The following is a 25,475-nucleotide window of genomic DNA, read 5'->3' on the forward strand; positions in this document are numbered from 1 at the left end:
GACTTAGTTCAGGAATCATTTACTGAGTGTCTTCTAGGCCAGACATTGGGGACAGAAAGGTAATAATATATGATCCCTGCCTCATGCACAGGAAGTCTAGTGCGATGGACAGACACATGCCAATGGCTGCCATGGAATATGGTGAGTATTAAGATAAAGGGGCACCCTGTGTGCCCTTGGAGCATAGAGCAGGGCTTGTGTTCTGGGAACATGGGCTCCATGTGAAAACACAATTTAAATTAATTTTCTTTTTTCTTTTCTTTTCTTTTTTTTTTTTTTTGAGACAGAGTCTTGCTCTGTGGTCCAGGCTGGAGTACAGTGGTGTGATCTCAGCTCACTGCAACGTGCTCCCCCCAGGTTCAAGTGATTCTCGTGCCTCAGCCTTCTGAGTAGCTGGGATTACAGGTGTGTGCCACCACACCTGGCTAATTTTTGCATTTTTAGTAGAGATGGAGTTTCACCATGCTGGCCGGGCTGGTTTTGAACTCCTGACATCAGGTGATCCTCCCGCCTCAGCCTTCCAAAGTTCTGGGATTATAGGTATGTATGTTTTCATCCTTTTAAATATCTGTGGGTAGCACTTAACTTTAAATGGGTACTAATTAAACTATTGAATGACTTTAGTATGGATTGAATGACTTTGCTCGGGCCTCGTTTTTAATTTCCTTCATTAGAGGAAAAAAAAAAAAAATGCGGGTTGAATATTCCTCATCCAAACTGCTTGGAACCAGAAGTGTCTCAGATTTTTTTACATTTTTGGATTTTTGAATATTTGTATTATACTTGCTGGTTGAGCATCCTGAATTCAAAAATCCAGAATCTGAGCTGCTCCAATGAACATTTCATTGAGCATCACGTCGGCACTGAAAAAGTTGTGGATTTCAGAGTTTCTGGTTAGGGAGACTCATCCTATATGGGTGCTGGATTGTCACAGGACTTCTGGACCAGAGGTTAGGTGACTAGGCTTTGGTTTTCGCTTTGTTACTAAACAGGCTGTTTTCTTCCATAAGCTCAGCTTTAGATCCCCCGGTTGTCAAAGAAGGGGATGGGCCATCTGATGTTTAAGGCCTCTGTTAGTTCTGACTTGGAGACACCTGGCTTCAGTTCATCTTCCTTAGGAGTGGACAAAGAATATGGGAATTTTGAAATTGTTAGTCAACATCTACAGGGTCGTTGCAGCCTGGTTTTGGGTAAAGGTCATCTTTAGTGAGCCCAGGGAGAAGCACTGGTTTAGCTGTCAGCTGAGAGGGGTAAGCGGTCCTATTAATTTTCCTCTGTGGTAGTGAAAGCATTGTTAAGGGTCACAGCGTTAGTGGAGCTGGATGGAAAGAGGAGGGGAGCTCACTGTTACAGGTTATACTGAATGTCTTTTCAGTCACTAAATGCTTTTTATGATATGTTTTTCAGGATTTCAGTGTTGCATGATTTCTCTGTGTTTAGCACAGGAAATTTAACATCAGCAAAAAAGAATGCTCTTTCTTTTTTTTTTTTCTTTGAGATGGAGTTTTGCTCTTGTCACCCAGGCTGGAGTGCAGTGGCATGATCTCAGCTCACTGCAACCTCAGCCTCCTGAGTTCAAGCTATTTTCCTGCCTCAGCCTCCCAAGTAGCTGGGATTACAGGTGCCCGCCAGCATGCCCAGCTAATTTTTGTATTTTTAGTACAGATGGGGCTTCGCCATATTGGCCAGGCTGTTCTTGAACTTCTGAGCTCAGGTGATCCTCCTGCCTCGGCTTCCCAAATTGCTGGGATTACAGGCATAAGCCGCCACGCCTGGCCTTAAATGTTCTTTCTATGGGAATCTACAAAAGCCAGCTTTTGAGCCTAGTGGCAGAAAACCTCTTCTCCGTTGTTTAGCTGTGCTGTGAGCTTGGAGGGCTTCAAGCCCAGCTGAAAAATCTGTAGTATTTTCTGTCAGTTGGCTCTCTTGGAGAACTTAGTGAGCACTGGGCTGGAGTGATACTGTCAGAGTTCATGAGCTGTTTGAGGCTCTCGAAGCCTAGATACTGGGGTTGCCCAAATACATCAGCTGGACTCACTATTTCTCTGGGGAGTCGGGGGGTGGAAAATGCTGTGGTCTTAACTCTGCTCTTAATTTGACAGTGCTGTTGTTAATGGTAAGAATGATGTCATGCGTTTGTATTTTGTTTCGTAATTCACAGAGAATTTAAAAATCCATTATCTGATTTTATTCCCTCAGCAGTTCTGTGAAAAAGGCAGAGCAGTTTTCATATCTTCTGTTTTCCCGTGATTCTCTTGTGGCTCACAGAAGCTAAGAGCCTTCACCAAGGTCATAGGGTGAATGAGTTGCAGAGCTGGGAGTAGAGGCTCAGGCTTCTAGTGACCCTGTTTCTTCCTGGATAGCTCGCTCTGGTGGCGCTATGCTCAGGTAACTGCGCATGCTCGGGTAACTGCGCATGCTCGGTTTGGTCTTTTGTAAATTCCTGCCCCATTTTGGGGGAGGTTCTTGGGAGGCTTCTATTCATTTTGGAGCATTTATGTATCTTGTCCTCTCTCCCTCCCAGATGCATGGGCATTTCTGCAGGCCTCCGGGCTGGCCCTTGTGCGTGGGGGTGTCTCCTGCCTCCACGTTGCTTGCATGCCCCCTTCTGAAGGTGCTCTTCCCCACATGAAGCCCCCTCGTGCCTGCCTCCACACTGCAGGCTGTTCGGTAAATGTTACTGACTCAGCATCGTTGTTTTCTAGAAATGGGACGGGGTATGGATGCCAAGTTCGTTTGTGTGTGAAGGCTGCGATGGTATCATCTTGCCTTCCCCGTGTGTGCTCTTTGAGGGTGTCGCTGTGCTGCAGTCATCTGTGTTCCCTAGGGTGCCTCCCTTGGAGTCCCGGCCGTAGCAGACATGAAGTCAGTGCTCATGGTCTAAATAAGAGGAAGGCCAACAGAGCCATTAAATCTGGAAAATGACAAGTGAGGGAAAGGAATTTTTATTGAAGGTATGTGAAAAAGAAACCTTTTTAGGAAATTTGACCTGTTTCTCAGCTGGAGCTGAATTTCAGCTCAGAAAAGCAGCTGTGTGCCCAGAGGGCTTTGGGATTTCAGTTTGGACAGATGAATTTAATTTGTTGTTGTATTACCCTTTGGGGTTTTATTAGACCTTTCTCCCAAATGGAATCGATTTTTCTATACAAGTCACACTTCCTTTTTGAGAAGTGTAACACTAATTGTATGGGATGGTCTCCCAAAAGATTACCTGCCAGGAACCAAACACACTGCCTCAGACTCACGGCCCCTGGTTTCTGCCTGTGCAGCTGCAGGGGAGAGATGCACGCTCGAGCTGAAATCAAGACGCATGTCTGCATCTTCTCTTTCTTGACTGCTGTTTCGTCTCTGAGCTGGCCTGCCTTCAACGTCTAGGAGCTTGGTGGGTGTAGACACATTACGGTATGGAGGAGGGATATGGTGTTGCAACAGCCAGGAGACTCACTGAAGTCTCTGTTCTCTTCCTGCTCACTGCTCTGACTTTGTACAAGTCGCATTTGTAGGGCTGTGCACAGTGGCTTACACCTGTAATCCCAGCACTTTGGGAGGCCGACCTGGGAGGATCTCTTGAGCCCAGAGTTCGGAACCAGTCTGGGCAACATGGTGAAACCCCATCCCTACAAAAAATAAAAATTAAAAAATTAGCCAGGTGTGGTGGCTCATGCCTGTAATCCCAGCTACTGTGGAGAGGCTGAGGTGCGAGAATCACTTGAGCCCGGGAAGTCGAGGCTGCAGTGAAACATCATCACTCCACTCCCTCCAGCCTGGTCAGAGCAAGACCCTGTCTCAAAAAAAAAAAAAAAAAAAAAAAACAAACAAACAGAAACTCATTTGTAATAGTGGCAGTAGTTAACTTTTGGAAGTTTGGAGAAAAGTTCCTAAATAAGCTGTGACCATGGACAACTTACTTAGCCTTTCTATGCCTGAGTTTCCTCATCTATGAAAAATGAGAGAATATGGTACTGATCTTACCGGATTTCAATGAGAACTCAACGAGATCAAACTCAGAGCCTGGCACCTCGTGAGTGCACACTCAATGTTATTATTTCAACATTTTAGAGGAAAAAGAATGCTAATGGGTCATTATGGCCAAACGTAGTCTATCACTGGCATTACTATGGTATTGGAAGGAACTTGAAATCTATATAGATAGTGTGATGGAGAAAGTATTTTGGGGATTGGCAGCATTTATTCAAAGGACAAAGGACGTGTCTGTCCTGTGTGGAGAGCTGTTTCCGCTTGTTTCTTTAAATGCTATGGGAAAAGCAGTTGGCCCTGTGCTCTCTGCCGGACAGCTTCAGTCTCCATGTGTTGATTTGGCCAATTGTCGCTCGCTGTCATCATGGGAGCAGCAGTTGAAGGGACACCTTGTCTTGATTTGCATTTTTGGGTGTTTGTGCTATTTATAGACAATTAAGACATGAAAGCCTGTTTATGGTAAGCTGGCAAATTCAGCAAAACACGGAAAAACCTGTTAGCACAGTTTGCACGTGTGTGGGCACAGAGCAGCCAAATAAACACACATGTTTTCCTGTATTTTAAAAACCCTCTGGAAAAAAAAAAAAAAAAAAAAAAGACATTAAACCATTGCCCAGATGGCTTATAGAGCTAGAGCTTTCTCCTTGAAGTACATGAGTATGGCTGTCCGACATCTGAAACCCAAAGCCATCTTAAAACATCACCATCATTTTGATGCTACCCCTACCCGCCGTGTTTTTCCATTTGTAAGGGACAAGGATCCAGGAAGGAAAGTATCAGCTTACAAAGGCTTTTGTTACAATTAATCGTTCATGTTCTTTCTTTTGGTATCTTATTCTCTGTTTACATTTTATTTTTATTTTTACTTTTTTTGAGACAGAGTCTTGCTCTGTCACCCAGGCTGGAGTGCAGTGGCACGACCTCGGCTCGCTCCAACCTCTGCCTCCCGGGTTCAAGTGATTCTTGTGCCTCAGCTTCCTGAGTAACTGGGATTACAGGTGTGTGCCACCACGTCCAGCTAGTTTTTATGTTTTTAGTAGAGACAGAGTTTCGCCGTATTGGTCAGGCCGATCTTGAACTCCTGAACTCAGGTGATCCACCTGCCTCAGTCTCCCAAAGAGCTGAGATTACAGGTGTGAGCCACCGCGCCCGGCCGCTGTTTCCATTTTGTAACGCTAGCCTCACCCCAGTGTAGGGTGGTTGGGGTATTGTTCTTCCTGCTTCCTGGTGTATTTTCCTCTGCAGCATTGATCACTCTTTAACATACTTTTTGGTTGTCTGTCTCTACCTACAAAACTATATGTTCCCTGGTATATCACCAGTGCCTGACACGTAGTCAGTCAATATTTGTTGAATGAATGAATGAATGAATGAATGGGCTGAAAGGACCTTCTTCTTCTTTCTTCTGTCACTTCACACCAAATGCTTTTGGAAAATGCTATGTGAACGGGGATCGTAAGCAGGAGAGGTTACACACATTGCTGTGGGATAGCCCATCATCCTCTGATACTTGTCTGGAAGGAGGTGGAGTACTTGAGTAGAAATGATACAAGACAACTTCTTCAGGAAATCAGCCAAGTGTCACAGCTTTTCACATAGGTGTGTGATGTTTGCGTATGTATGTATGAAGAGCTGTCGTGTTCTAGAATCACGGGCCTTTAGATCCCTTGTACAGATAGAAAAGTAAAGGTCGAGGCCCAGGAGTGCTGCAGGCCACTGAGGTAGAGTCCCTGTCTGCCCTTCTCAGTGCCCGGTCACTTCTCACTGCACTCCCCTCTTTACTGCTAAAGCCACTTTCCCTGACTCTGAATGTGTAACCACGAGGGAGAAAATGTACTCCAGGCTCACAGTTTGTGGAGAAAAAGCCCAGCAGCTGAAAATCATGTTCACAAAGTTTGTACCTAGAAAAAGTGGCCATTTCTATCATGTCTTTAAATTTCCCTGTTTCTCGTACATTTTATGAACAAGACAGTAGAAGGAGATTCGGGAACAGCAACTTTAGAACAAGGGGGAAAAAATCAAATCTAGAGCATTTCAGTTTCTGTTTTCTTCTCAGTTTAGGGCTGAGGCACTTTAGCTTTCTGTCTAAAGGACCACTCAAATCTGATTAGAAGCCATTGTGGGCTGGTAATTATCCATAATTTTAGAAAGATGCAGCACCAACTCTGTTCTCTAATAGCAGGCTTATTAATTTTAAATTTGCATGGCAGGAGAAGCAGATGGTGAGGTGGGATAAGCGTTCAGATGCTTGGTCATTGATAGTTTTTTACTTCCATGTATCACATGGGGATTTGGGACCCGGGAAGCCCCCTGAGAAGTGATGATTTTCTGTCCCCTAACCAGCTGGGTTCTTTTTCATCCTGAGCTCAGAAAGATTGCTCCTACTGCAGCCAGGGAAGACAGGTGGTTGACTGGTTAGAAATCACGGCAGGTTATTTTCTCCATGGGCAGTTCGCATTTGGAAAGCAGAGCTATCAAAAAGTTGTCTTCTCTATTGTATTTCAAATCTGGGTGTTTAAAACATTGTGTAAGCAAATTAAGCGTTTCTTTAATGGTAGTTGTGTGTGTTCTTGATGTGAATGAGAAGTGTATTCCCTTGTGAAATCCCTAGGACTTTATAGGAGGATGTGAGCCTTAGAACAGTAGTTGGTTTTCTAGATGATCATGTAGACATGATGCTGAGCACCAGACAAAGATGTCAAGTGATTTAAAAAATTTTTGTCTGAGTTCAGATTTTACACCAATATTTAGAAAATCAGCAAAAGAACTTGGAGGAATGTTCTCAGGCATCCAGTTCAGCCTCCTGCGCACATTGTCATAAAATCCGAGCGTGTGTACAGGGAGGCACATTCCTTTCTATTCTCATCACAGATCCTTCCCTGGCTCTGCACCTGCGTGTCATGCGCGTCCCTGTGAAGAGACCACCAAATAGGCTTTGTGTGAGCAATAAAGCATTTTAATCACCTGGGTGCAGGCGGGCTGAGTCCGAAAAAGAGTCATCGAAGGGAGATAAGGGTGGGGCCGTTTTATAGGATTTGGGTAGGTAAAAAAAATTACAGTCAAAGGGGGTTGTTCTCTGGGCAGGAGTGGGGGTCACAAGGTGCTCAGTGTGGGAGCTTTTTGAGCCAGGATTAGCCAGGAAAAGGAATTTCACAAGATAATATCATCACTTAAGGCTAGAACCGGCCATTTTCACTTCTTTTGTGGTGGAATGTCATCAGTTAAGGTGGGACAGGGCATTTGCACTTCTTGTGTGATTCATCAGTTACTTCAGGCCATCTGGGCATATACGTGCAAGTCACAGGGGATGCGATGGCTTGGCTTGGGCTCAGAAGCCTGACATTGCCCTCTTCCCTACCTTCCCTAGCTTTTCCCTCCTGTGCGGTTCTCTCACAAAGTGAATGGCCTCAGCCACAGCTTCTCTGCAGCTGCATCAGACTGTGGCGACAGGAGTGGTGGCTGCTGCAGGGTCTGCTGTCCCCACGGAGCCCAGTCTTGCTTGCCGCTGCAACCTGGTCACCATTTTGCCCCGAAAGTATGTAATTCTACAGAATGAGAGCCCACATGCTGGGGATGGAGGCGTCTTTATCACGGTGCTCTGCATATTTTAATCTTGGGTGGAAAGTATGGAAAAGTATGTGATACCTGTGGTTGGATGTCAGAAGGACGTTGTGAACTTGATGTGGACTGAGGATGTTAAGGTGCAACAGGCACCCCGGCTTCATTAAATGAGACTTCCCCATCTCCCTGCCAGGCACGCACAGGTGTATGGCCACGTCTTATGTGTTATCCTTATCTAGAGTACGCCTTGTCATCATGCTTAACATTACATGATGATATTCTGCCTCATAGAGTAGGTCCCAAACTGCATTCAACACAGAAATGTACTCTTGCTATTATACATAGAAAATGCTTTCATATACCAAGTGGGAGAGCAGTCCTAAAATCTGGGCTGAAATCGCAGAAGGAAGGCATTGGAAAGCAACAGATTCCCTAGTCCAAAGCTGGTTTTTGATGAACCTAGAAACAGGACCAAGAGAAGTGAATTTGCCTAAGGCCCTGACAGTGTCTCACGGTAGCATCTGAACCTAGCAGTTTCTTGACCTATTTCTTTAAATGATTAGTCAAGCTTCCTCTGATTCCTATATAAACATATTCCTCATTCATTCTTTTGTTTCAGTGAATTATTGCAGTGCTACCACGAAACAGTATTTGAGTCAAAATGTGGCAGTGTTGATCCCTTCCCAAGGATTTTAGTTGCACAGTTTGTCAAAGTTGTGCTTACAGTTTCTTGTTGGTTGCAAGGTGTCCTTTCAGAAGCCAATTGTGTGGTGTATTTATGTTGATTGTTGGAGGTAGTTTGGTTAGAACCTACTTCGAGTGGCTGGCGTGGGCCTGGGGGACAGTGACAGCTGCCTGCTTCATGGGCAGAGATGAAGTAATTGCTTCCTGGGAAGTACCATCCTCCTGGCCACACTCTCCAGCCCATTTCGTTTGTGTTGGTTTCCTTGGCATCTGCACATTTCTGGCTTCATGTGAGTCTCATTGATTTTAGCGTATGACTTCAGGCTGTGGGGAAGAATGGCCATTTTAGCACAGAGATGCACACAAAGGAACAACTGGCTAAATGTGAGTGAAGACATTTTTGGGGGGATTTCATTTCTTTTATTTTGTAACAGGCAGTCTGGGAAGCAGTCTGGACACGTGGCCTGCGCTGTCACAGTTCCTCCTTGTAGGATCACAGATGTTTGGAGATTGTAGTGATAACTGTTATCATTGAGAATGTCATTCTCACAGGCTCTAATAAGTCAGGATGTATTCAGTGTTAATTTGTTAAAGACAACTGTATTTCTAGCCAAATCCATGTGAGACGTTTCTCCTGGCAGTGTTGCTGGGGGGGTATTCCCGTGGCTTAGTCTTAGGGAAGCACACGCCTTTGAATACTGCTGAAGCTGTGAGTACCCAAAGCGCACCGGAGTACTTTTACCATACGGGGTGTTAGTCACTGATACACATCTCAGTCAGACCTGATGGATTCTTGACCCCTTCCTTTTTTAATTTTTTAGTTTTTAATTTTAATTTTTGTTTTTTAAGAGCACAACCCCTCAGGTGGCCACCATGAATCTCTGGTGTTTTCAGTTGGCTGCAGCCTATTTGCCATCTCTGGTTCAAACATATTCGAAGCCTGATGATGCTTTCCTCTGTTCTTCTGCTGTGTGACCCCCGCGCCCACAGGGTTCAAGACTGTCAGAGCTGGGAGCCACCTTCACAACTACCAGGGTTTCCAGAACCTCCTTCCTCTAGCCCTGGGGATGGAAGAGATGTCATCAGAGGTGAAGGCTTATTAGGTTTACATGCCATTGATAACGAATGAGGAGGTTTTCTTTTATATAAGGGGAGCTTCTTAGAACGTGCTTTAGTAGGGTAAAGAAGCTTTTGAGGTTTGCTTTCTCTGGAAAGATAATTTGTGATCCTGCCCTTGTTTTCAACAAAAATATAATTTGCATACCAGTGCATGTTATGTTACTGGGCACTGGCTGACAAATGGTTCTTAACTTGTCATTCACTCAGCCACTGTTTCTTGAATGGCATATGTGTGCCAGCTGTAGTAGGAACTCGCTGGGCTCTAGGACTAACCCTTATGAAACAGAGGTCCTGGGGGAAGCAAAAGCATATAACTATAAACGTTTGAGGTGATATCAGAGGGGGTGCCTATAGGTGCAAAACTTCGTTCATTCATTGCCCCATCTAGGAGGTTTTGTGTCTTAGCAGCGTGTTCCATAGCAACACATCCCTCGATCAAAATATTCATCATATTGTTTTGAAATTCTCTGCTTACGTATGTGTTTTTCCGACTAAGTTTAAAACAGGTTAAGGACAGGCTATGGGGTATGTACTATATATATCTACACACACACATATATTTATATTTATATACATTACCAATGTAAATATACTATATATATAAACACATAAGTATTTCTCCCTCTCTCTATATACACACACACACCACACACATATATACACACACACACATATATATGAAATACACACACACACACACTTCTACTGCCAAGCACAGAAAGTCAAAACTAGGCAAGGGTTCTTTTAGTGTTCATGAAAAAATAGATGTGTTAGTTGAGAGCGTCCTTCAGTTGCCAGGGGAAAGACAGGATGGGTTCACAAAGGGAGACAGTGTTTTAGTTTTGTTTTTGTTTTTGTTTTTTCTTTGTTTAACTCTTGAATTCAAAATACTCCAGACTTATGGAAAAGTTGAAAAAATAGTACAGAGAATTCCCATATACTCTTCCCTCAGATTCCCCAAACATTTCACCCCATTTCTACTTTCTCTTTCTCTCTCTGTGGATATAATTTTTTTTTTTCTGAAATGTTTGAGAGTGGAAGGTAGAATGCAGGGCAGGGTGAAAGGTGGAAGGAGAGACGTGGGTTGGGAGGCTTTTTTTTTTTTTTAACATTCTGAGATGGAGTTTCGCTCTTGTCACCCAGCCTGGAGTGCAATGGCACGATATCGGCTCACTGTAACCTCTGCCTTCTGAGTTCAAGTGATTCTCCTGTTTCAGCCTCCTGAATAGCTGAGATTACAGGCACCCACCACCATGCTTGGCTAATTTTTTGTATTTTTAGTAAAGGGGTTTCACCATGTTGGCCAGGCTGGTCTTGAACTCCTGACCTCTGATGATCCACCCACCTTGGCCTACCAAAGTACTGGGATTACAAGCATGAGCCACTGTGCCTGGCGATTTTGGAGGCTTTTGCAGTAACCCAGAGCGCTATGATGAGGGCTGGACCTGGTTGGAAATGATGAGAAAGGTGAGAAGTGGTTAGGTCTGGCATAGAGTTTGAAAGGAGAGTTTAAATGGGTTAGATGACAAGAGAGAGACGTGGCTCTGAAGGCATAGTAGCCCTTGCCCTGCTGGGCCGGACGAGACAGGCAGCCTAGGGCTACTACCACACCCTGCGGGCAGCTCAGGACCTGGGCCAGCGGAGGAACCAGGCAGTGGTGCTGGCCAACTTCGGGACCCTGTGCCTGCACGCGGGTGCCAGCAGCATGGCCCAGCACTACCTCCTGGAGGCCGTACGGCTGTTATCGAGGCTGTCCTGCAGGGAGTGTGGCCGGGACTTCACCACGTGCTCCTGCAGCTGGGCCACCTCTGCACCCACCAGGGTCCGGCCCAGCAGGGCAAGGGCTACTATGAGTGGGCCCTTCTGGTCACTGTGGGGATGGGCCATGTGGAGAGTGAGTGCCCCGGTTCCTCATGTGCTCCTTCCGGGGCCACTCAGGTCAGGGCACACCTGGGGTTTGTGATTCAGAAACAAGTGGTGGTTTTTCCACCATTGAAAGTGCTGAGTCATGGCCAGCAGCAGATGTTGGCAAGCGCCCTGGAGACAGGCGGTTCCCACACAGGGCTAGGCTGTCTGCCCTACTGGGGCAGCCAGCTCTTCCCAGTTTGCCCAGGGACCATGCTGCCTTGAGCACGGAAAGTCCTGCGTGCTGGGAATCCCTAGCCATAACCCTGGGATCAAGGCAGGCTCTGCTGAGCTGGGACTTGGGGCCCCTCCATGAGCCAGGCCGTGAACGCCGGTTCTTGTGCCCGTGTTATCTGCTTGGTATGTTGGCAGGCTGCGCACCTGTCATCCCACTTCACAGAGGACACGGGGCGGGTGATTGCCCAAAGCCGCAGAGCAGTTCATGCAAAAGCAGCTCGTTGTGCACTGTGTGCCAGGCCCCACCCACAAATGGGGCTTGTGGGGTCCTCGGGTGGCAGGGACTGAGCGTGGGAATGTGAGCTTTAGGCCAGAGAAGCCACAAAAGGGTAAGTGGTGTGATGGCGGGGCAGCACTTGGCCCCGGGTTAGGGAAGCCTCTTTAGTCTGGGACCAGAGGGTTGAGAGGATTTAGTCAAGTAATAGGTGGTGGGGGAGGGGCTGGTGGTGTAGCCTGTGTGAAGGACCAGGGATGAGCGAGTGTGGGTGAGTGGTGGTGAGTGAGTGGGGGTGAGGGAGCGGAGGTGTGATTGGGGTGAGTGAGTGGGAGTGTGAGCGGGTATGAGTGGGGTGTGAGCAGGGGTGAGCGAGTGGGGATGAGTGAGCGGGGATGAAGGGGGTGTGAGCGGGGGTGATTGAGTGGGGGTGGGTGAGTGGGGGTGAGTGAACGGGAGAGAGAGCGGGGATGAGTGAGTGGTAGTGAGTGAGCGGAAGTGTGATTGGGGTGAGTGAGCAGGGATGAGTGAGTGGGGGTGAGTGAGCAGAGGTGTGATGGGGGTGAGTGAGCAGGAGTGTGAGCGAGGATGAGTGGGGTGTGGTGGTGTGAGTGGGGGTGAGTAAGCGGGAGTGTGAATGGAGATGAGTGGGTGGGGGTGAGTGAGTGGAGGTGTGATGGGGTGAGTGAGTGGGAGCGTGAGCGGGGATGACTGGGGGTGAGTGAGCGGAGGTGTGATTGGGGTGAGTGAGCGGAAGTGTGAGCGGGGATAAGTGGGGTGTGAGCGGGGGTGAGTGAGCAGGGCTTATGCAGGGAGGTGCAGAGTTAGGAGTGGGTGGTTTGGGTGCTGGATGGTGAGAAGCTCTTCTGGAGAGCTAAGCAGGGCCTGGGGCCTCAGGCTGTGGCTTGGCCTTTTCCCCAAGAGCTCTGGGGAGCCATGGAGTGCAATCGAACAGTCACTGCAGACTGAGCAGTGAACAGACAGACAGTAGGTGGGCAGGGCTGTCTGAAATCTAGGCCGCAGAGGATAGATGAGGAAGTTGAGTCCAGGGAAATGGCCGAGACAAGGGATACTGTTGTGGGTCCCCTCTGCCTTGCAGCGGTTTGTCATGGCATAGTGAGACCACTCAGAGATGCCTCCTGTGGCCTGGACCAGAGTCCCAGGGGCTGTGGCCAAATCTGCCCATTTCCCAGCACAGGCCTGGCACCCACTCCTGGCCCTAGGAGGGATGAGATTTTGGAAAGGACCGTGTGAAGGGGCCCCGGTTCAGACCCAGGCTTCTTCCCCAGGGGCATTCTCTGACTGGAAGGAGACCCTCCAGGAATCCAGCGCCCCAGCCCCCACTGCAGCCTCCGGTTGCTCGTGGCATAATAGCCTGTGGCACCTCCTCCTAGGAGGCCCTCCCCAGGGTGCTGGGGGATTCAGACTTGGAAATGCAGGCCAGGGAACGGGGATCATGCTTTCCTGTCTCCCCACCCCGCGCTGAACGGTCGAGGAGACCGAGGGCGGGGCTGCTACCCCACATGCTTACTCGGGGTCATTTTTGAGTCACTTTTGGTAGTTTGTGTCCTTCTAGGAGCTTGGCTGTTGTGTCTAGATGGTCTGATTTGTTGGTGTACAATTGTTCGTAGTGTTTTCATGGAATCCTTTTATTTCTGTCAGGTCGGCAATAATGATTCCTCTTTCATTTCTGATTTGAGAAACTTGGGTTTTTAATTTTTTATTTATTTCTTTTTATTAGAGATGGGGTCTCATCATGTTCCCCCAGGCTGGTCTTGAATGCTGGCCTCAGCGATCCTTCCACCTCGGCCTCACAAAGCTCTGGGATGACAGGCGTCAGCCATGGAGCTCAGTCTCTGATTTTAGTCATTTGTGTCCCATCTTTCTTTTCTTGGTCAGTCTGGTGAAAGATTTGTTAATTTTGTTATTTTTTTCAGTAAACTCACTTTTGGTTCTGTTGATTATCTCTTTTGTTTTTCCATTCTCTGTATTTTTACTTCCCATTTCCACTCTCATGTTTATTATTTTCTTCCTTTTATTTGCTTTGGGTTTAGTTCATTCTTTTTCTAGTTTCTCAAGGTGGAAGGTTAGGTTTTTGATTTGAGATTTTTCTTCTTTCTTTGAATGTAGACATTTACAGTTATAAATTTCCCTTTCAGCACTGCCTTAGCTGCATCTTGGAATTTTTGATACACTGTGCTATTTTTTTTTTAAAAGGCAGAATTTTGCTCTAATGCCCAGGGTGGGATGCAGTGGTGCAATCTTGGCTCACTGCAACTTCTACCCAGGTACAAGCCATTCTCATGCTTCAGCCTCCCAAGTAGCTAGTATTACAGACGTGCACCACTGCACCCGGCTAATTTTTATATTTTATTTTTTTATAGAGACGGGATTTCACCATGTTTCCCAGGCTGATCTCAAACTCCTGGACTCAAGCGATCCTCCCACCTCGGCCTCCCACAGTGCTGGGATGACAGGCGTGAACCACTGCGCTGTCCCGGGCTGTGCATTTGTTTGCATTCTTCTCAAATTAGTTTTCAGTTTCCCTGATGGTCTCTTTGACTCACTGGTTGTTTAGGAGTGTGTAATTTCCACATATTTTTGAATTTCTCACATTTCCTTCACTGTTGATTTCCAGTTTCGTGCCAGTACAGCTGAAGAACACCTCTGCTTCGGTCTCAGTCCTTCTCCATTCACTGTGGCTCATTTTGTGGCCTGGCACATGGTCTGTCATGGGGAATGTCCCCTGGGTGCTCGAGAGGACTGTGTATTCAGCTGTTGTTGGGTGGCGTGTGTAACAGATGTCCATTTGGCGTACCTGGTTTCCTGTGTTAATCTCCGGAATGTTTCTGGCACTAGAAAATCAGAAACTTTCCACCGTTCCCAGCGCCCTGGCTTTGGGAGAGGCCAGTGAGCATGTGGCTTGGGAGCCTGGTTGCATGAGAGAAGCATGTGTGGGAACACCAGGGCCCGGCTTTGAACCCCATTCCCCCAACATGATGCCATGTGTGGCAGACATGACGCTTGGCTTTGCTCTCTCAGCGTTCCATCGGCGACAGGGGCTACTTGTGCCCCTGGCCTCATCAGCTCAGGCTGAAGGCAGCCCTGGTACTGGCCTGAGGGGCTTTGTGAAGCAGAAATAGATGGCCTGGTGCAGGGGCCGAGCCTGGCCAGGACCTCGGCCCTGGGAGTTGTAAAGAAGGCTGGCCTCTACCATGAGCCTCTGCACCAAGGTGTGCCCATGTGACTGTGTGCTCGGCGTCTGCCCTGGCACGGGTGCATGGCCTGTCTGCGCTCAGTCTCCCCGCCTATGGGGCCCAGGCTCACAGAGGTGTGAAAGAGGCAAGCACGGCGCAGGGGCCTCCGAGCCCAGCCAGCCTCGCTTCGATGCTGGGAGACTAACGTCTTCCATTTTGTCTTCTGCCCAGGCCAGTTGCGGGCCGTCCACCGGCTGTGCTACTTCTACAGCACCGTCATGCTCACCGAGGCCCAGTGTGTCATCTACCATGAGTTCCAGCTCTCCCTGGCCCGCAAGGTGGCCGGCAAGGTGCTGGAGGGGCAGCTCCTGGAGACCATCAGTCAACTCTACCTGTCCCTGGGCACCAAGCGGTAAGGGCTGGCTTTGCAGTGGTGGAGGTGGGGGTGGGCAGGGCAGGGAGGGGGGCAAAGGGAAGCTGGCCCAGGACACCAGCAACCCCTCTCCTTTTGATCATTTGGTTCCTTGGCATCAGATGTTTTGAGCTGGTGGGCCTGGGGTCGTCCCAGGGCTGCTGCTGGCCCGTGAGTCCCAGCTTGAGCCTCCCTTGTTGGGTCAAAGGTCATCTCAACCCCAGCAGAGGCAGTACGTGCACTCTGGGCTGTTCTTCCTACTATGATGGCTTTTGTCCTCTGACCTCTGCCTGCCCTGAATCTTCACTCCTGGCCTTCATCTGTCCCCTTAAATGTGACCACAGCAGCCACCTGTGGCTTCTCTCCCACAGAAGACAGAGCCAGTTGTGTCACCTGCTTCCCTGGGACAGGGTTTCAAGGTCTCACGTCCCATATGTGGCCTACTCGGCTTCCCCCAAGCATCCTGACCTGGTGGGGTAACCATGGCCCTGGCCACCCCACCCACAGGGCCCAGTGACATTGCTGCAGTCACACCCCCTCGAGTGTCAGACTTACTGAGAGGGCAGGGAAGGAGCCAGATTCCATGGGGACCCGGGAGACTGCCTCCAGTCTTGGTCTCAGGTTCACAGAAGGAAAATGGGCCAGTGTGCTAGAGCCATGCTTCTCAAAGTGTAGTCCCTGGACCAGTAGAACAGCATCCATGTCACCTAGGAGCTTGTGGCAAGTGGGAGTTCTATGGCCTGCCCCAGGCCTGTGGAGCCGGAAGCTCTGTGGGCAGGGCCAGCAAGCTATAAGGACTGGCCTCCAGGTGACTGTGATGCCTGCACACCTTGAGAACCATCGGCCCAGATAGCCTCTGAACACTAACGGCTCCTGGTGCGTCTGGAGAAGACACAGGTCATGTCTGGGAGGCAGGGGAGATGGACTAGCACACTCCTCCTGCCACAGGGCAGCATGATGCTCGATTCCCTCTGAAGGATGTCCTTCATCTTTTCCATGCCATGTGTGTTCACCCTGGCCCTCCCAGCAGCCTGGGAAGAGCAGAACACTGCACACACAAGAGGGCCGTTCCCAGTCCGCACATTCTAGATTCATCTGTCACCAGACCCACGGGAGGAGGCAGACTGGTTCCAGGAGGATGAGAACCCTTGTTCTGACACCTGTGTCTGATTCCAGGGCCTGCAAATCCACTCTGGACTACACCAAGGAAGTCTGGGGATTTTCATTGACCTTCAGAAGGAAGAGAAGGAGGCGCATGCCTGGCTGCAAGCAGGGAAGATCTATTACATCCTGCGGCAGAGCGAGCTGGTGGACCTGTACATCCAGGTGAGTGGCAAGGGATGCAGGAGGACCCCTGTGTTGTTGACTCTCCATCCACCCATCCATTCATCCTTCCATCATCTATTTACCTGCTCATCCTTCCATCTATACATCCATCATCCATCCATCCATCCATCCATCCATTCTTCCGTCGTCTTCCCATACACCTGTGGGTCCTTCCATCCATCCATCCTTCCATCCTTCCATCCTTCCATCATCCATCCATTCACCTGTTCGTCTTTCCAAGCATCCATCCATCCATCCATCCATCCATCATCCATCCCTCCATCCATCTATCATCCATCCATCCTTTTATCATCCATCCATTCACTTGTCCATCCACCCATTCACCTATTCGTCCATCCATTCACCTGTTCGTCCATCCATCCATCCTTCCATCTATCTTTCCATCATCCATCCAACTGTTCATCCTTCTATCCATCCATCCATCCATCCATCATTCTTCTGTTCACCTCTTCGTCCATCCATTCACCTGTTCGACCATCCTTCTATCCATCCTTCCATCCATCTTTCCAGTATCCATCCAACCATCTTCCATACATCCATGATCCGTCCATTCACCTATCCATCCATCCCTCCATCCATTCTTCCATCCTTCCATCATCCATTCACCTGTTCATTCTTCCATCCATCCATTCATCCATCATCCATCCATCCATCTATCATCCATCCATCCTTCCGTCATTCATCCACTCGCCTGCTCATCCTTCCATCCATCCATCCGTCCGTCCTTCTAGCATCCATCCATTCACCTGTTCATCCATCCATTCACCTGTTCATCCTTCCATTCACCTGTTCTTTCTTCCATTCATCCATCCATCATCCATCCATCCATCCATCCATCCATCCATCCATCCATCCATCCATCATTCATCCATTCTTTTATCATCCATTCATTCAGCCACCATCCATCCACCTGTTCGTCCATTCATCCATCCATCCTTCCATCATCCATCCATTCACCTGTTCATTCTTCCATCCATCCATCATCCATCCATCCATCCATTTATCCATTCATCCATCCATCATCCATCCAGCCATCATCCATCCATCTGTCCATTCATCCATCCATTCTTATATCATCCATCCTTTTATCATCCATTCTTATATCATCCATCCATTCATCATCCATCCATTCACCCGTCTATCCATCCATTCACCTGTTGATCCATCCATCCGTCCATTCATCCTTCCATCAACCATCCATTCACCTGTTCATCCTTCCATCCTTCCATCCATCGACTTGTTCATCCTTTCATCCATCCACCTGTTCATCCTTCCATCCGTCCAACTGTTCATCCTTCCATCCATCCACCATTCATCCATCCATCATTCATCCATCCATCACACTCACCTCCTGTTCATCCTTCCATCCATCCATCATTCATCCATCTATCCATTTATCCATTCATCCATCCATCCTTCCATCATCCATCCATTCATCTGTTCATCCTTCCATCCATCCATCATCCATCCATCCATCCATCCATCCATCCATCCATCCATCATCCATCCATCCATCATCCGTCTATCTGTCCATTCATCCATCTGTCCATTCATCCATCCATCATTCTTCCATCCTTTTATCCATCCATTCACCCGTCTATCCATCCATTCACCTGTTCATCCATCCATCCGTCCATTCATCCTTCCATCATCCATCCATTCACCTGTTTATCCTTCCATCCATCCATCATCCATCCACATATCCATTTATCCATTCATCCATCCATCCATCATCCAACCATGCTTCCATTATCCATCCATGCTTCCATCATCCATCCATCCACCTGTTCATCCTTCCATCCATCCATCATCCATCCACCCATTCATTCATCCATCCATCCATCATCCATCCTTCCATCATCCATCCTTTCTCCCATCCATCCATTCACTGTTCGTCCATCCATCCATCATTCATCCATCCACCCACTACTCTACCTATTACTCCATCCCTCCATTCATCTATCTGTCCATTGGTTTATCCATACATTCGTCTATCCACCATCTAGCCATCAATATGCACATACATCATCTACCCTCCACCCATCCATACATTATCTACCCACCCATACATACATGCAGACATACATACATCATTCCACCCACCCACCCATCCATCCATCCATCCATCCACCCATCCGTCCGTCCATCCACCCATCCGTCCGTCCATCCACCCATCCGTCCGTCCATCCATTCATCCATCCATCCATCCATCCATCCACCCATCCATCCATCCCAAAATTAATCTATCCACACACCCATCTATCCATCCATGTGTCTACATCTCCTCATCCATTCATCCATCCATCCACTCATTCCTAAGCCACTGCTGAGCACCTGTTGTGTGCCTTTTCCCTCCCTCCAACTGGTTCCTGCACATCCTCCCCCAGTGGCCAGCATCTTCTCCCTGAGGGCAGAGGCGCGGCCCCTCACAGTGCCCAGCACCTGCTGGTGTACAGCACATGCTCAAATAATGTGACCACTCAGTTAACACACAGAAGAACTTGCTCCAAGCGACACGTGGCACATCTCCTTACAAAATGAATCTATCATAGTGGCTGTTTTCAGCGGCTTTCCCAAACACAGTGTGATCTGGAACAAATTGTGAAGCTCACCAGCCTGGTGAAGCTTTCGTGATTGAGCACCTGCTATATACCTCCTTGAGCTGAGGAGAGGGATCAAGAGCTCATGGCCAAGAGGGGACCAGGCCCACCCACAAACACTGTTGATGTGGCAGGGATGTGGCAACCCAGAAAGGAGCCAGGGGATGGGGTCCCAGCTATCTGGGGGCCACGGAGACTGGTTTGAGTACAGGCGGAGTGGGCTAGGCCTAGCCCTGGTGGTAGGATTCACGGGTGTCGGGCTCCTGGGCTGCAGCTGCTCAGTCACCTCCTGGCACTCAGGTGCATCAGTTCATTGTCCTCACGCCAGTGGTGGGGGCATCCCTAATGCACAGAGCCTGAAAAATGCTCAGGTGTACCTGTAGTGTGTGAGAGGAAGGAGGCTTGCAAAGGTGGGCGTGGCCACCTCGCCAGGTGTGGGTCTTGAGGGAACTTCTGTCTCCTTTCAGGTGGCACAGAATGTGGTCCTGTACACAGGCGACCCCAGCCTGGGGCTGGAGCTGTTTGAGGCAGCTGGAGACATCTTCTTCAATGGGGCCTGGGAGCGGGAGAAAGCCGTGTCCTTCTACCGGGTGAGTTGGCCTGTGGGCTGATGTGGGTGGGCCTCAGGGGAGCACCTGGAGGGCTGAGGCACAGGTGTGGCAGGGCAGAGGCCTCCCACCTGGAGGCAGGGCCACCCATGCACATGCTTAGTTTCCAAGTGGTCTCACCGGGAATGATATTGACCATGCCCCTGCCCGGGACAAACGTTTGGGGCCTGGATGTGACAATGGCTCTACCCTTGTACCTGATGATCTCAAGCAACCATGAGCTGGAAGTTCTGTCCCCATCTTCCAGATGAGGAAACTGAGGCTCAGAGAGGCACAGGGACATGTCAAAGGACACACAGCATGTCAGTGGGAGGCCCAGGTCTGCTTGCACCCCGAAGTGGGACGGCTTCTCCCTTCCTCTGAGCTCACGGTGTGGCTCAGCCCTGGGCACAGATAAATGCGGTGTTTTTAGAGCAGAGAGGAGTGCTGGCTCCCCCCAGCCAGACCCCCTGGTGCCCAGGTGGGAAAGGCTGGTCTGAGGCTGCTGGGTGTAGCTGGATGGGCCTCAGGTGACTCTTCAGCCCCCAACTTGGGTGTCTGAACTGTGTGTTATCCCAAAGCACAGAGCTGTGTGGAGGTGCAAGGGTAGCTGGGGCGTGGGAAGCTCCAAGCACATGTTTGAGCTCTGAGGAGGGCACTGGGCAAGGTGGGTGCTGTGGGAAACCTGAGCCACCTGCCTGTGTGGTAGGACCGGGTCCTGGCCCTGGCAGTGACTACGGGCAACTGCAAGGCGGAGCTGCAGCTACAGCTGTGCAACAAGCTGGTGGCACTCCTGGCCACACTGGAGAAGCCCCAGGATGGCTTGGAGTTTGCCTACATGGCCCTAGCACCCAGCATCACTCTGGGTAAGTCCCCTGAGCCCCCACCCTGCCAGGACCCACACTTTGCCAGAGCCCAGCCTCCAGGTCTGCAGGGCAGGAGCTGAAACAGCTGCTGGATTTTCCTGGTCTCCTGTCCAGGCAGGCAGATCTGCCCAACTGGCTTCCCCGTCTAGCTGTGGGGCACGGCCCGAGGTGTCTCACGCAGTGCAGAGCTCCCTGCCTGACTGAGCTCTGTTTCCTCTGCCTGTTCCCGCTGCTGACCACAAGGGCCGCCCAGTGTGCCCTCTGCCTTCCAGACATGCCAGGCATCTCGTTGGTCCCTGTATGTGCCAGGCTGAGTGGCACATTCCCTTTCTCTTGTGCCCTACCCAACCTCATCAACCACACGGCTCTCTGGCTGATAAAATCCCAGTTCTCCTTCCAGCAGTCGGCACCTTAAGGCCGGGCATCCCCTGGTGCTGTGCCAGGGTCGTCTGTCCCCCTCCAGAGACAGGGAACCCTAGGCAGGCCGCATGCCCCAGCACCTTGTGCCCCGTGGCCCAGTACACAGTAGGTGTGCAGCTGACTCCCCAAAGTAGGGGGCTCTGATTGTGACACACGCAGGAGGAGTCGGATGTCACGTCTGTGGGTTGCCTGGAGCCGGGGTACCCGGGAGCACCTGGACTGCATGGCTTTTGGGCTCCCCTGGTTAAAACCAGTGAGCAAAGGCAGGTGGCTATGTGTAGGCACAGAGCTGGGCCATCCAAGTCCGACTTTGCCAAAGCCTCACAGTAGACAGGGGCAGGCCTTATTAGTTCTGCTTTGCAGATGGGAAAGTGAGTCTGGGAACCTGGAAGGGACTGGCCAGAGCTGCCCAGGTGACCGCAGGTGCCTGGAGGCAAGCCAGGTGCTGCCCGGGGTCTGCATACCTGCTCCTGAGGGGCCTGTGCCCTCCCTGCCCCAGGGAGCCACTTCCTCACACCTGCCCCTTTGGCTTGCACCCCAGGGGACGGGCTGAACGAGCACGTGGCCTACCACCGCCTGGCCACCCTGCACCATCAGCTGGGCCAGGGCAAGCTGGCGGAGCACTTCTACCTCAAGGCCCTGTAGCTCTGCAACTCGCCACTGGAGTTCGACGAGGAGACCCTCTACTACGTGAAGGTGTACCTGGTGCTCGGTGACATCATCTTCTATGACCTGAAGGTGGGTGGGGAAGGGCAGGGCTCGGGGTGTTCCCGGCCCTCTTGGAGTGGGATCTCCACCCAGACCTCAGAGGCCTGGGTTCCAGCCTACCTTAGGAATGGCCCAGTGGCCTCCCTGGAGCTCTGCATGCGGCTGGAGGAACCGGCAATGTTAGCAGATACAACCCAGCTCCCAAGCTGGCCACGCCCCACCCTCAAGAACTCAGTCTCAGCCAGGGAGGCTGACACATGAGTGGGCAATGGTGGCCCCTGGGTAAAGAAGGCGGATTGTAGTCAGGGGGACCCTCCTGGAGGAGGTGACACCAAAACTGAGTCTTGACAGTCAAGTGTCAAGTTGCATTTAACAAAGAAAACAGGGTCAGGAGAAGGACATTTCGGAGGACCACATCATCCTGACATTGAATCCACGTTGCAAGATCCAACCCAAATCCTGACGCCTCCTCTAGGAAGCCTGCCCAGGGTGCCAGCCTGTACTGAGCAACTCCTTCCTGGAGTCCCGAGACACCTTGAACCTTCACATCACCCAGGAAGGGTGGGGTGGGACCAGTGTCTTACCATCGGGTTCACAGACAGGGAAACCCCAGCTCAGGGCAGGTGCAGTGGGGCGGGGCCCCAGCCAGCCAGGCTGAGGCCTTGCTGGGTCGGGTCTGTCTGGAGCGGAGGTGCTGTGCTCCCTCTGCCCCCAGCCCTGCAGGGGTGGAGAGCTGGGACTGTCAGGTTCAGACCTGGCGTGTCTCCACCCCTCTGCCCAGCAGGCACCGCCCCTCCTCAGCATCGCACCGGCACCGCATCAGTGCTCCTTATGGGCTGAGGGGCCAGGGCACTCCAGTCCAGGGGCCGAGATCTTGGGGTCCTTAGAACAACATGAGGATCTGGGGCAGCCCTACGACCTCGCCCCATATCCCCCACCCGCAGGCCTGGGGCTGCCCGGGAGGCCCCCGCCCAGTGCTGGCGACACCTGGTGGTCAGAAGTGGTCCCTGTGGCCTCCCAAGTCCCAGCCAGACAGGGAGGTGCCAAGTGTCAGACCCAGAGGGACGCTGCTCACCACTCAGGGGCTCGCCTGGGACCCAGGGGGACGGGCCTCCCAGAAGAGGCCTTTATCTCTCTTGGTCAAGGCTGCCGCCCACTCCGCCTGCTCAGGAGGAAGGAAAGGGCCAAGTAGTACCTGAGAGGCCAAAGTCCACGGTTGGGGTTGAGGGGCAGAGGCCTCCTTCACCTCCTTCCCATGCACAGCCCTCTGGGCCTCATCGTGACTATGCTGTCAGTGCAGGCCAGCTTCCCACAGGGAGGTCCCCTTGGAATTCCCTAAGGGCGGCTGTCTTTCCAAGGCTACACCCTCCTCCTTGTATAGGAGGCTCTGGACCCAGGGCCCAGAGGAGTAGGAGAAAACTCCGGGCTGCATGGGGCCTGGAAGGCTGGCAGAGAGGCAGGGGTAAATGGGCATCTTTGCCGATTGCCTCTAAAATGGGGTCGCCTTTAGTGTACACGTGAGAGTGAGCCCTGGAATAGGGAAGATTAGGTGTGTCCTGGCTCAGCCTGCCACTCACTAGCTGTTGCACACACTACAGGCACATGGAAATGCACACGCAAATGCACACGGGCACAGGCACACGCACACACAGGCATGCACACAGGCACACAAACGCACAAGCACACGCACAGGCACATGCAGAGACATATGCATTGGCTGGCTCCTTCCTGTTTAGTTGGGTTGCCCCCACCCCTTCAGGAAGCCTTTGCCTTCCACCCCCGGCTGAGTCTGGGGCCTCCTGGGCCCCCCACAGGCTCCTGGGCTTCCCTCTGCCACAGCCTGGGCCACCCTGTGTGGTCAGTGTTTACTCCCAGGTCCCTCAGACTGGGAGCAAGGACGTTAGGCTCAGCCACGCACCCAGCACAGAGTCCAGTGTTCGGCTGGGCCGGGGGCGTTGGATGAGCAGTGGCGGTGACTCGGGGCCTTCTCACGCCCCTGCTCCGTGTGTGGGGCGGGGCAGTGGGGGAATGGACTTGCTGCATCTTGGACTTTGTCCTTGACCCTGGGAGCCATCTTGAGATGGTAAAGAGGGACAGGCCAGGCATAGGTCTCAGAGAGGTTCCTTGGGTGACCCCCATGTGGAGGAGGCGCCTGGGGAGAAGCCGGGTGGGGGATGGGAGGGTGAAGGAGGAGGTCTGGGAGGCGGCATCCCAACCCAGGGATGGTGAGTTTGGGCCAAAGATGCATTGAAAATGGGACTGGATGTCTGGGGCGTCACACTCCGTCAATATTTCAGGGAACATTGCCAGAGAGGACACCTGTGAGATGGTTTTGTACCTGGCCTGTCCCGTGGAGGGCCTGGAAATGGTCAGCATGGACAGGGGCCAGAGGGGAGCCTGGGTCACTCAACGCTGTGCCCCTGCTGTGGCTCGGAGCCACGGGTCCTGCATGGAACTCTCAGAGCAGGCAGGATCTGCCCTGACCTCAGCCCATGGGGAAAGCAGCCACTGCCTGCGGAGAGGGTGGCACTGGGGCAGGACGGTTGGGGTGAGTGGGGCGTAGGGGCAGTCAGGAAGGCTTCCAGTGGTGTCAGGGTCATCCCCACTTCCTGCAGCTGAGACCACAGCAGTGTAACACGTTTCGGGGCTCATGGGGTGAGCCAGCATTGGCTGGACACGTGGAATGACCTGGAGACAGGAACGGCCTCTGGGAAGACGGGCTCCGAGTCCCCCTTTTGCTGAGCATGACCTGTCCCCTTCAGGACCTGTTTGAGTACTACCAGCTGGCACTGGCAGCCGCCGTGGACCTGGGCAACAAGAAGGCACAGCTGAAGATCTACACGCGGCCGGCCACCGTCTCCCACAACTTCCTCCCGGACCGTGAGAAGTCGCTCCTCTTCTACCAGAAGGCCAGGACCTTTGCCACAGAGCTCAACGTCCGCAGGGTCAACCTGCCTCCTCTGCCACTCTGCGGGTGGGCCCCCTGGTTGGCCCCCAGCCACCCTCACTGAGGACGGCATCCGAGGGTGTGGGTTTTGTGCAAGGAGGACGGTCTCCTCCCTCTCCTGGTGTCTCCCGTGGCTCATTTTCTGGGAAATGGGGCATGAAAGCAGGGTTCAAATAGCAATAAATTTTTCTTTGCAATAACATACCGAAGTCCCCAGGGCATCCTTCCCTGTGTGCTTCCTGGGCTGTGTCTAGGGGCCAGCTCCTTCCCTGGTGGCAGCCCTCTGATCTTGGGGATGAGAAGGACCATGAGTCCAACAGACCTGGGCCAGGTCACCATGAACCTCGGTTTCCTCGGTGGCCAGAGGGGAGATGGTGGTGGAACTCTCTGGGCAGCTCCCTGCCCTCCCTGCTCAGAGCTTTTGCTGTAGGTCTCGTGCCGCCGTTGACTTTAACCTTCAGGCCACTGTGCCCAGATGTGGGGGCTGCTAGTGTCCCTGTTTGCCATTGAAGAAATAGAGGCACAGAGAGGTTAGGTGTCTGGCCCACCGTCACACAGCAGGTAGGGGCGGAGACGCAGAGCCCAGTACACTGACCACCACACCACCCTGCCAGCCTGCAGCCAGGAAGGTGTCCCCCATTAGGACCCAAGGTCAGCTCCTGGACCTCTCTTGTGGTGTCGGGAGAGCCACAG

The 25,475-nt window shown here is 51.3% G+C and overlaps 1 protein-coding gene across 3 annotated transcripts; it reads left to right on the top strand.

Annotated features, from left to right (window-relative positions):
- Positions 1-12: 12 nt before the first annotated feature.
- Positions 13-24,982, top strand: LOC135964642 (uncharacterized). 3 transcript variants are annotated; one of them, XR_012417049.1, is made up of 7 exons: positions 13-540; positions 15,127-15,307; positions 16,484-16,633; positions 19,722-19,844; positions 20,551-20,707; positions 21,669-21,865; positions 24,598-24,982. XR_012417049.1 is itself a non-coding variant. In XM_074000278.1 (6 exons), exons 1-5 carry the CDS (start codon positions 450-452, stop codon positions 21,841-21,843), a joined length of 720 nt encoding a protein of 239 aa, XP_073856379.1. In that variant the 5' UTR covers positions 13-449; the 3' UTR covers positions 21,844-21,865; positions 24,598-24,982. The 3 variants fall into 3 exon arrangements, 1 of the variants encoding a protein (XP_073856379.1); XR_012417050.1 differs by lacking the exon at positions 13-540 and adding an exon at positions 8,336-9,311 and having other exon boundaries at positions 14,083-15,307; XM_074000278.1 differs by lacking the exon at positions 20,551-20,707.
- The last annotated feature ends 493 nt before the right edge of the window (positions 24,983-25,475 follow it).

This window comes from Macaca fascicularis, chromosome 8 (genome assembly GCF_037993035.2).
Source record: "Macaca fascicularis isolate 582-1 chromosome 8, T2T-MFA8v1.1".
NCBI lineage: Eukaryota > Metazoa > Chordata > Mammalia > Primates > Cercopithecidae > Macaca > Macaca fascicularis.

Bases quoted from the DNA above. Each gene is read 5' to 3' on its own strand.
- LOC135964642 (XM_074000278.1), top strand. From the start codon at position 450: ATGGAGTTTCACCATGCTGGCCGGGCTGGTTTTGAACTCCTGACATCA. The intron at 541-15,126 runs GTATGTATGTTT...TCTTCTGCCCAG, and splicing joins CCAAAGTTCTGGGATTATAG to GCCAGTTGCGGGCCGTCCAC. The intron at 15,308-16,483 runs GTAAGGGCTGGC...GTCTGATTCCAG, and splicing joins CTGTCCCTGGGCACCAAGCG to GGCCTGCAAATCCACTCTGG.